This window comes from Strigops habroptila, chromosome 8, assembly GCF_004027225.2.
Source record: "Strigops habroptila isolate Jane chromosome 8, bStrHab1.2.pri, whole genome shotgun sequence".
Lineage (NCBI taxonomy): Eukaryota > Metazoa > Chordata > Aves > Psittaciformes > Psittacidae > Strigops > Strigops habroptila.
The window spans coordinates 30,830,788-30,843,156 of NC_044284.2; the positions used below are offsets into that span (position 1 = coordinate 30,830,788).

Genomic DNA, 12,369 nt, shown 5'->3' on the forward strand with positions numbered 1-12,369 from the left:
CCTAGGAAGATGGTCTTAAGCAGCTAAAAATCTGTAGGATTTAGACTCCTATCTGTGATAAATAGATAGTGGGAATTGAGTGCTAAATACCTTTGAGGTCCTGGATTTTTAATTAAATCTTAGGGCTGGGCGCTGGATTTTCCCTTTCTTTCAATCTTTTTGTTTTTAAAATCACCCTGATTTTAAAACTAATAAAACTGAATACTGTTTTTATAGAATGAGGTTCTTTACTTACAAAGTAAACAGAGTGAACATAAAGGAAATGCCAGCCTTAGAAGAGACTGCACACATCAGCTGGGGATGCCTGTCAAACATCATCTGATAAGGTGATCTCTCTTGAAAAGCAGGTGTGTTGCTTTGCTCACTGATGACAGGTGTCAGGGGATTTGGGATCCTGTCCTCCCTTGAAGACCAAAGTGATGTAAGATGTGCCTACACTACAGACTGCTGCTGTGGGAGTGCAAGATGTGTGGCTGATCCTTAAGCAAGAGATTTGCACTGAAGGAGGGAGGTGCAGTTCTTCTCTTCCGTGGAGTGTTTTTGTGTTTTTTTTAAAAAAACAATTACCATCTAATGAAGGGGAAAAAAAATCATCATAAGGGCACAGATGAGAGAGGAGGACTTCACATTCTTAACCATGGGACAACAGCTCGGCTCCATTTTTTTTTCCTTTCTCTTTTCCTAGTGTTGTGCTTCTTCCACTTGTAGTTGCCACAGCTGTAAGGTGCAGAATGCGGCTTTTCACCTATAGATTGTACTGTATTGGTGTGAGGCATTAACCTGGAAAGAAGGCAACGTGAGTCTGAATCTTCTTAGCTGAGGATGGAGGGAACCCTGGTTTTTTTAGTGCTGCTTGGGTGATAATCAAGCCAGCAGGATTTTATAGAGTTTGGAGGCAGAATATTCTCAGAACAGAAAATACATTACAGGCCACTTCTTTGCTGGGTGTTACTATTTAAATAAACAAGACAATTTAAAACAAGCCTTTCACAGAGATTTATTCCAACCAGTAAAGACTAATGAAGTGCAGGAGTGTTTTGCTAAAGATACCCCATAGTCAGAGGAAGGCTCATTAATTGGAAAGGTGGCTTTTGCTGACCCATCTGTCAAATATTTACAGTTAACATTCTTGTTTGCTGTATGGCCATGTTTTTTGGGCTGGTAAGGGGTGGTTTTGTAGTTCCTATAATGTTGCTGTGTACTTTGAGTTCTTTTCATTTTTTCCATCCTAGCTATTCTCAGCCTTTTGTTCTTCAAGTAATTGTCTTCTACTTGGTATAAGTAATCTTCAATTAGTCCAATCTGCAATTATAAAGAAGTGGTGTCAAAAGCATGACTTTCCCCTTCTATAAAAATTTTAAAAGCTTTTCCAACTAGTTTATTTCAAAACTAATTGTCATTAGAAAGAAAAATACATGAAGGCACCTCTCATACAGTTGGCTGGAGTAACAGCACCTGATTTCATAATTTATTTTTTTAGTCCCTTTCTATTTGGATTCAATTACTTTACTGCTGTGGAATAGACTCTTTCATTGAAATCTGCACATTGAAAACAGGAATTTATCACAACTCTGTTTTTAAATGGCATTGAAAAACAGCCACTTTAAAAGGAAAGGATGATGAGGAAATTAATCTCGGGCAAGTTTTTCTTGATAAGGAAAGAGAACAGAGGCTTCTGGCATTTATATGCCAAAATCAACACATGGAGAAAAATGAGTATTCCACATTGCTGTGGCAAGAACTATTTTTCTATTAAATCAAAATGAAGTTCTGAATAAATGTGTTTTCCCATGAATATAATACGCTAGAGAATACAGTAAAAGAATAGATGACCTCAGTGTGCTCCCAAAATAAGAATGTAATTATTCTAATAAAGAGTACATTCAGATAGACACATCTTCCTTGCAGGGGTGATTTCAAAACAACCAAAACTATAGATTAATAGTACTGTGTACAGGTATTCTGTAAATACCAGGCATTCATAATTTTATGGCTATATCCCCCCACACCTTACCTTTATTCATACCCTGTCAGCTTTTACGATATGCGGCATTTCTGTAAGGTGAGGATGAGAATCATCTCCCTTCACACTGAATTATGCTCAAGACCTAGGCCCTTTTTAATGTGAGGATCTAAAGAATCAATCTTCCAATTGCACTTTAAACTGAAATCTTATTAAAAAAAAAAAAAAAAAAAAGGCTGAATCCATAACCTGACACACATTCAGTGCAGCATTGCTTCTTTAGGCACAACACTGAACACCTGGCTGTGAATTAGTCTGAGTGTGGCTTCCTATTGTATTTATTCGTATATTGATCTGTTATTGAGGTGCTCCTCAGCCCTGAACCTGAAGCTGTGCCATGCACTCTAGCCATGTTTTGGGTTGGTGAGGGGTGTGTGTGAGAGAGAGAAAATGAGGCATGTAGAAAAGCTTATGGACCATTACATCTGCTTCCCTGGGGTGCTGAGGGCACAAGGAACATGGTTGGGGTAGGAGCTCTGCCACCTCCTCCCCATGAAGCTTGCAGGGGTGATGTTTTCGGCAGATCGCCTTTGCATAGCACCATGTATGATGCCATGGAAAAGAGTTTTCTACTGTGCTGATGAACCTTGACAGGCACTTGTGTGTGGGCTTTCGCTCCTCTGTTGCCAAGAGATCCATTGCAACAGGAGCACAGGGAGGTTGGGGCTCTCTGAAGTCAGCTTCAGGGGCTGGCTCCGCTGTGACGTGCTCACCATATAAACATGCAGAGGACTAGAGAAAGGCATCATTATGCTAGCCTCATTTTTAAGAAGCTGAAATAAAAGCTTAGGAAATCATTGATCTGGCCAAAAGCACACGGAAAGTCTCAGAAAGAAAGACTAATCACTTAGTGCCAAGCTCCAATCCAGGGGCTCAGCTATATTTAACACAACCACCAAACCCACAAGACTGTTCTGCAACAGACCAAATGAAAACATCTATGTAACTTTCTTCTGCAGTTTAAAGTAATCTTTTCTATTTTGGGGCTAGTGATTGAGTTTGGGTGAGCACAAAAGATGGTAAGAGGAAAGGAAATGGGTCCTGGGTGATGGATAGGTTGTGGTGTAAGGGCAAAGGGGACACCAGAAAAGCAACAAGTTTTACAGCAGATCCTTTAGGACCATCCAGTGGTGCCTGCACTGCTGGTGATGCCACTAGAAAGCCCTGGTGGAATGATATTCCTACTCTGAACCATGGCTCGGCTGTTGTTTTGTCCTTTTCATATTTACAGAATACCTGTCAGCTCCAGCCCCCCCCAAATACGTTCTAATATAGCGTATCAGGGGTGGAAATAATAGTTGCTTACATAATTGCAATGTTACTGACACAGCTGATGAGCTGATGATGTTATTTTCACTGCAGTGATGGCATTCAAACCCTTGCCGACTTACAATTACACTGTATGCTCTGAGCCCTAGCATGATTTAAATTACCATACAAACACAATGAAAATACAGTCTCTTGACAAGATAAAGGAAGGGGGGGATTGGTTTAAAAATCTCTTTTTGGTGCCTGCAGTGTTCAGTAGTGCTAATTCGTGGCTTTCTAGCTTGCACATTTCATTTTAAGAAAGTAAATTGGAAGCATTATGTTCTGCCTTTTTGCCTTAATTTAAAACCTCCCTGTGCCTGCTCTTCTTCTGTCTGACTGCGGTGAGCCACCTTCAGGGCTTTCACTGGGAAATGCAAATTTTTTAAATCCATAGCTTTTCTTTTTTTATTTTTCTTTTCTTCCCCCTCCCCCCCAATAACTGTTTAAATAAGAATCCATGTCGATGGGAGTAGGCGGAAGGACATAGTTTGTAGCCAGCCCGAACTTGACTAGTGTTAGAGCAACAGCTGTTGTAGGAAGTTGGATTTTGTGAAAGACTTGTGACTTACTCCCAAGCAGAGCAATAGACTGATGGCTAAAGACTGATGCTGAGACCAAATCCCAGGGTTATATAGCTGAGCCCTGTGGCTACCTTATAGGCTAAAGCAGCATTGAAGCCCAAGCTAAGAGCTCTGCAGGACTGGGTTCATGGCAGAGGATTCACTACTGGTGTTGCCAGTGATTCACATGAGACTTATTTTGGGCCTGATCCCAACCCGCAGAGAGATCAGCAATGTTGCTGAGTCCTTTGCTCTATTTGTACTTGGATGACACTTTCCCACCTCTAATTCCCTGATCCACATAGCGTCCATGTGTGGCACAGACTATGCCATGTCTGTGCTTGGGATCTGGTCAGCAGCATCGCATCACATCTGCAGGGGCTGCACTCAGCTCTCTGTAGCTGAACTTGCTGCTTGACATTCTTGAAGTCCCTTTAATACTCTCCTGAACATATGAAACCACACTTATCTCATCTAACCCGCTATACGGTGTCTTTATGGTCTTTTTCTCAAGTGCTTGGTGACCTGAGAACTTACGAAGACAAACAAATTGGGTTTCAACCTATTTCTAATCCTCCACTGCTATGACACCTTACTTTCAAGATATCCTGAGTATTTGTCCCATCAGCAGTGCAGGGGTAGCATTTCTACTTTGGATCAATACCTATAGCCCTGGCCTGTCTAGAGGCTTCTTGGTGCACAACTGCTCATCTATTCAAGTTCCTCCCATTTTTTCTTCATTAGCTCCTGATGTCAAGTTGCTCCTGACGCTAGTTCTTTCTCTGGATTTTTCCCTCTGTCTTTAGTCTGGCCCCTGTAATCAGGTGGAGGGAGCAGGAGAAAAAGGAAATGGACAGAATGAAGATCAAATGGGAAGAAATAGAAACAAAAGATGCCTTTAAAGCAAATTACATGCTCAATTCACAGCACACCTGTATGGTACCTGTAGGTGTTTTGGGATCAAGATAAGCAGAGAAGTGTAAGGGTCTGTGGACAGAAATTAGAAAATGAACCAGATACTCTGTAGAGTTTATTTTGTGCTCTTTATGTTAATATTGCATTAATTTTACATTGCCTCCAAATTCTCCTTTGTGCTTCAAACTCTTGTATAGATACTACGTTGTGAAACATATCAGTGGTGGAAATTGTTGATCTGGGAAGGGCCAGAACAAAAACCAAGGGAATTAACACCAAGAAAACACCTGGACTTCTGCAAGTGCGCAAATATATAGCGTTGGCCTTTCAATTGTCCACCTTCAGTTTTATACCTATGAGTCCATGAAAGTACGGGGGCATCAAAGCAGTGGGCTAATGCTGGGTCAGCATGCCTGATGCTTAAGGGGAATTAAGTTAGGATCAAGACATCTCTATGCTGGTGGCTAAATGAAAACAAGAAACAAGACAAGACAAGCAACTTGTTTGGCCCACCTGAAGGAAATGACACTGTTTTTAAAGCCAGATTAATGAATGGGAAGGACAAAACCTCTGTGTGGCCCTTGGACCAAGAAGCTACTGCCTTGGGGGCACATGCTGCTGAAACCCCAGCACAGAGCTGCAGCACTGACAGGCCATGTCTCAAAAGTATTCCTGTTCTTTTACTCCCAGGTAAAATCAGTTGAATGGTGAGGTGTCTGACTTTCCTCAGTGCCACACGTCAAGGCATTTTTATTCTGACATGAAGTGAGAAGGCGAAAAGCAGAATTGGTGCACCAGAAGTACCTGGATGGACTATAAGTCAATTAGGCTGCTCTGAATTCCAGTTCTGAGTTTGCTGGGAGAAGAAAATGATCTGTGGTCCATGTGAATACTGTGGTTATCAGCTTGTTCTTAACTGAAATGGTTTTACATCATTCTCGAAGGTTGGGCAGAATGTGTAAATACTTATGGTTTTGGTACACTTATCTAATACAGTTTATGTGTGCAATAAAAACACAAAGCTCCTTGGGTAACAGGCAATGCAACAGGATTAGCTGGAGGGATGAACTGCAGTGGGTCTAATCAGGTGAGGCAATATATGGCTTCCCTTTGGTTGACATTATGTAGATCCATGCAAATATAAAGAACAATACAGTCTTTGTTTGGCACATAAAAATATTTCTAATCCTGACCTTTTGTACATGTTGTCCAGTAATGGATAAAGGGGAGAGACTCACTGCTGCGAGCATTCAGCCCTGCTCTCTGGATGCCATCCAAATTGATTCACTCACGGTGTGGAGGGATATGTAAGCAGCACTTGCTGCTGCAGCTGAATTACAATCATTGGAAGATTTCAGCATAGAGACCAATGGAGGTCATCTAGACCAGCCTCCTCTTCAAAGCAGGGCTTTATGGCAAGTTCATATCTCCTTTTCTGAAGAACTTACTGTATTTCTGGTAACGCAGTGTCAGTCACTTCTGAACTTGCCTGCATGCAAGGCAAGTTTTGCCCTGAAATACCACAATGCAAATATATTCTTTTCTCTTCCTATGTACTCATCAGGATAAGACATCCTACATATTGTTCCTAATTATGTGCTATGCACCAGCTACGATGAGGGAACACTGCAATACTATCCATCATTCAGTGTGGTTTTGTCCAAGTCCTGATGGGCCACAGATGTCATGAAACTTGTCAACCTTTGCTACAAGGGGGCTGTTCCAAGGAACAGATGTCTATGTTTGATGGCTTACTGACTGTCCAAAGGAAGCTTATCCAAAAATGGGGGAGCTATTCTCATCACAAGCTAACTTGAAAGCACACATGTCTTTTAAAGGATTGGCATGAATTTGAATACAAATGAAAAATATCAGTTATAGTATGTGCTAAAGAGTTTAGAATGAAATGAGAAAGAGCCAGGTTCCCACAGTGACAAAGTCCAGTAGGAAGATAATTTTGTTCAGAAAAAAATTAGATGGATAAGCAGCAAGCAGACTCTGTAAACTGTAAAATCGTTAAAAGTATGTCTCGCATGGATGCATGTGTATGCATTCTCTATAATGCCTGAACATCTGAACTTCCTAAATCCCAATACAAATCAGGGGAGTAACTCTCAGAGAAGAAACAGGTGCTTTTGAAAACCTGCGGGAGCTATAAATAACATGTAATGGCAAAAAGGTTCTTCTGGCATACAGAATCTATTTTTATTACTTGGGAGCTATTAGTAATAGAAGGCAAATGAGCTGCCTTTAAACATGAAGTACCTCTCAACGTTTTCCTTTGTCTCTCAGAGCTACTTGCTAAAGCACTCTTTGGAGAGAATATAACCAAAGGAACAGTACTTGAAGGGTCTACGAGTAAGTAGAGATGGCTGTACAGAGCATGGAGGAAAAGCTTAAGAAAAGCAACTGATATTTTAATAAAAATTAAATCCCAATCTGTACTTTCCATTAAAGTCAGTTAGAACAAAGGTTCTTCAGTATCCGGGTAAAAATAATGATTTTACTGTTCCTGTGTTAAGCGAAGGGCATTTCAGCTACTATGGTTGCTTTTGGAAGGAAGTGGGTTTGCACAGTAGCGCATGATCTGAACTGCCAGGGAGAGGCCAAAGGTGCTTCCCCACGTTTGTTCGGCAATGTAACCCACTGACTGTGCAACTCTTGCCTTGGACCTGCTAGTAGAAATGTTCATAGCTTCAGATGTTAGTGCCAGAGACAAAAATATGTTACCTCTCATGCTCCATTTCTGCACTTTCACATGCCTCGTTTGTATGGACTGCCTTTCTTTAAAGGAAGAAGTCTGACAGCCAGTTGCATATTTCCATTGTAAAGGAAGGAGTTCAGTCAAACTCTGAAAACCAGTGTTTGCCAGTAGGTTCTTAGCACACTAGCAAAGCTCCAATGCTAAAAGCAGATGGAGGAGAGTGTTGTTGATGAGGAACTAAATAAAAATAATATTGATGCTGGTAATGAAATACACGTATTACCTACCTTACAACTCAGATGGTCCTTTTGTACTTTGTAAGTTCTCCTGAAATCACTATCTAGCACAGCGTTTACTATGAGCAGTCTTGTTGACTCATGCTATTTTTCACAGCAGTAGCAATACCTAGTAGCAAGTGTTCATAGGGCTGAAGACCTTCTCTGGTAGAGGGCAGCAGGTAAGCAGACTGCTCATTTATAACTGACAGCATGATTAGCAATGGCTGGGGAAATGTTTATCTAAATCCTTACATGGGGATTGTTAATGCCCAGAATTGCCTGTGATTTAACTGCCAGGAAGCTACAACCAGCTACATTATTCCAATGTTTAGGACATTTACTGCTCAGTTGCCAGATTTGCTGCTATTTAAAATTATTCCAGTGATTTACCACACCCTATAGCTTGGTGGAATAGACCAGAGCCTTTCTCATCACAAAACACTCCTTCCCAATAGCATTAGCAGTGTTTTGTTGTAGCTGTGACGGCGTCAGCGTTATGGGTATAGATGATATCTGCTATCAGACCACTTGATCTAGCTGGAAAAAAATCCCATGGTTTTATGCACAGAAACTTTATTTCTGGAGCTGAACAACAAACTTGAAACTTTCCATGTCTGCTTCAGACTTAAATAAAACCTTGTATGCCCAAAAGCTCACTCTTTCTTTGTAGTCACAGCCCCTGTTTTTATATTGCAATGCTGATCTAGTGGTGATCAGGAGGTATAGCTGTTTAGTGTGCAGTCACTAAATAGCTCAGCTTCATAGAGGTTACTGGTGTCTGGAGGGTGGGAAATGGGCAGGATGCAATTGCTTCTTCCAGTGTAGCTGAGGGCCATGTAGGCGTCTTGCTGGGGCATCTTTTCATCTCTTGTATGCAAGGCGCAAAGAACTGGAGACTCACAAGGATAGGAATCTATATTAGGCACCAGGGGTATTGATAACTGCTGAAATCCCATTGTCATCACTCTCTGTGAATGCCATCATGCTTTTCTCATCCCTGCAGCGGGGCTGAATTTATTAATGTGATGGTTTGGTTGCCTACATTTATTCTGAATTCCCTCAGGTTCAATGGGGCAGATCTCACTTCCTGCTCCCTCTCCTAACTTCCTCTGCCAGGTCTGAAAACTACTCAGTGTCAGGTTAGAAACATCTGCCACAGTAAATTCTCGTCCCTCTCCAGGCTGCTGCTGATTCGCAGTTAATCCTTTCCAGAATGTCTTAATACATTTTATCTCATCTTAGCATGAAGCCAAACTTTGGTGAACTCTTAACAAAAATTTTTGCATTTCTACCTGGTTCCTCTGTTTTTATTTTCCTTCACTATCAGTCTACCTGAACCAATGCCAATAACATTATTTTCCTTTTGCATTTGTTCTTTTATGACTTCATTGCACGTTAGACATTACACATTAAACTTCCACTCCTGTTCTGGAACCGTGCTTTTCCTATCTTTTCGTTTCCTATCCTTTGCTTCCCCTTTTCACAATAGGTCTATGCGTTCATGAAACACCCGGCTGCACCACAGCCCTGAAGACAACAAACAGGAACCAGTTTCCTTCTATTAATTCAGGAAACGCCAAGTTTGAATCAAGACAGTGCACCAAAACACAACAACTTTTGAAGCCTGCATGCTCTGAGAACAAGCGCAGTTCTCTGTGGCTGTGGCATGGACTTGGATGACTTTACAAGACGTTACAAAGTCATATACATCAAATAACTGTCCTAGTAGCCAGGAAAATACTACTCAGCAACATGACCACTTTCCATCAACACACTATGAATCTCCCTCCTTGCTCCTCCAACTGACTGAAAGCCTAGCAAGTCTATGGCTCTTTTCCATGGCTTGATTTTCAATTAAGAGATAATGTCAGTAGAAGAGCACAGTTCATCAGGTAGTGTTCCCCTGCTGTAGCAGGCAGCAGAGATGTAGTAAGCAGAGGTCAACTGCTGAAAATCCATATGCCTGGCTAAAAGATTATATAATATGTTAGGCTAATTTTACTTCATTTCATATTCACATATATTAGTGCAGCTTTTGTTATATACTTCTCCTTATGTAAGTTACATCTGTTCTTTTATTCACTCATCCATGTTTGCTCTGCTTTCAGACTTATGAAACAGGCATTCCACTGAGCTCAGCAAATGATGGGCATAATAACTTATCTAAATTGCAAAGTATGTGATGCCCTTGAGGTAAACTCAGATGTGAAGGTTTTATGAAGTGTCTCACATGTGGAAATGCGGGAAAGTGTTTATTTGCCATCTCCTGTCTCTCCTTTGGCTCTTGAAATGATGTTAAGAGGATCCTGTGAAACTGCTACGAAAGCCTAGGGGCTAAATGGAGAAGAGTAGTAGAACTACATTATTATCTTCATAGGGGAAGCAGAGTCATGCTGGCACTTGCACTTACACGGCTCTCTTCTCTTTGGATGTCAAAAGTTTCTGGCTGATAGTCTCTAAAGTATCTATCTATTTCTTTAATGTAATTCCTCTCACTGTTACAATATTGTGAGGCTTTATTAATGAATTTATGAGATAGGAAAGTAATCTCTCTTTATTTCTTTATTTTTACTTTTACAAGTCTACAGAGAAGCAAAGGCCTTATAGAGGAAAGCAGGAGCCTTCCTTACATTTTAGGTATCTGAGATATCTAAACCCCTCTGTCTATCTATAGCTGCTATAAAGTCCTGTAATGGCCATGCAGAGACCTGGTTCCTTGAGTTACTAAGGGCTAAGCTTTACCACTGGTCCCAGCATTCATCTTCACATCAGATGTCAGCAAAGAAGCTAGTCAATAACCTGGGTATTCTGCTAGTGTCCCCATCTGCTTAAGACCCAGTGGCTGCACCAGATTTTGTGGGACAGAGGTGAACGATCAGATTAGCTCCCCTTAATCTCTCTTGGAAGTTACCTGTTCATTGCTGCTGAGGCTCATGCATCAGAGATCACTGCATAAACCACTGAGCTAAGTCAGTCTTGTTAATAAATTCAAATGTAATTTAAATTAAGAAGAGAATTTGCACTTCAAAATCCAGTAAGCAGAAGTATATTTCTACCTCTGTTCACTGGTGAAGACTTAAGCCTCTTTAAAAGAGATGGTTTGGTGATCTTTCCCATAACATTTCCCATTAACTACTTTAGGTGGGCTACCCATTCATAAGGGTGGCTTCAGAGAAGTCGATTCTCATCTAATGCTGACAGTGTGATATTTAAGGACCTTTGTGGCTCAACTTATAACACAATTTGGACAGAGCCGGCAACTGAAAAAAAATTCTTAAGCCCTAGGATGCTGCCTTGAATCCTCTGTAAGTCCAGGAGTCTGGCCACCAGCAAGTTCGGTTTGGGAATTTCTGAGAAATATGAAAAGAAGGAGGGTGGTAAGAAGTTTTTTGGGAATGCCCATGTTCCTGAAGTAGACTGGGACTCAGTCACTCCATTAACTACTTGAAAGGTCTTAGACTCAGGTATCTTGTTTCCCCAAATTGCTAATACAAAGCTCACACTTTATCAAGGGGACTCTAAGGAAAAGTGTCAGTAAAATTCTGGAGAATAGGGATTTTGGGAAACTGACCCAATTGGGTTTTTTTCTGCCTCTAAGGTATTCTTTAGGCTACATGAGTAAAGCGTCTGTTTCTTAATCTCTCAAGGTAATCTAGGCTCTCCTGGGTCAGCTCTCCTTGTGGTTGGAGAGTCTGAGACCTGGTAATACTGAGAAAGGCATCTTCTGTGCAGCAATGTTCTCTTTTCTCCACCTAATTACAAGGTCGTTTTTCATTTCTTTGTATTTAAAGCTTCCAAAAATAAATTAGCCCATCTGATAAACTAGTTTGCTTAAAAACGTAAATTTGTCAGTGAATTGGATGAGCAGCGCAGCACCCAAAACACTTGAAGCTATGCATATATTACTACTTTGTCAGTCCTGTAAATTCAAAATTGCCCAGATTAATTTCAAATTAATTTGATAAACCATCCACTGTGACAAAAGTGTTTGGGTGTCAGGCTTTGCGCCTTTCTATGTCAAATTTCAACCTGAATGATTTTTTTATGGCTGACTCTAGAATATAAAACTCTGAAAACAGTAGTTTGTAATGGCAATTCTGACAGACCCTTTAACCATTTGGAAAATAGGCACGGCTATAATTCTGCTGCATTAGAGAAAAACTTTGAGTGCTTCATTAGGTGCAACAGCTGTTTCTATCGCAAAAGCCAAACTTCACTGGTGGTAACGTAGCTGCCAACTTTCCTGAGTTTTGCATTTATAGCTGATTGTATAAACTCCTTAATGTTCTCTTTTGCTTTCAAATATATGTAAATTAATTCAATACCAAAAATACAAATAACTACATTGTAACTAGGGCTGTGTGCAGGTTCTTTGTAGGCTTCTACAATCAGTGTCAACTGATGAGAAAACCAAGGAATATTGAACTTTTTGAAATGGTTCTAGCACAAGTGACATGCAGTAATTCACAGCACATCAATTTTTAATCATGAGATTAAACCCTTCTTTGTAATGTGTTAGAGTTCTTTAATCTAGCGTAACATTCTTAATTAAAGCTGATTAAAATAAAACCAAAAAAA

General features: G+C 40.6%; 1 protein-coding gene across 1 annotated transcript in view; it reads right to left on the minus strand.

The window, feature by feature from the left end:
• Positions 1–987: 987 nt before the first annotated feature.
• SPATA16 (spermatogenesis associated 16) overlaps positions 988–12,369 on the minus strand; it is a 97,964-nt gene continuing 86,582 nt past the window's right edge. The window contains 1 exon segment of the mRNA XM_030496217.1: positions 988–1,302. Within this exon segment, the coding sequence (XP_030352077.1) occupies positions 988–1,302 (315 nt within the window).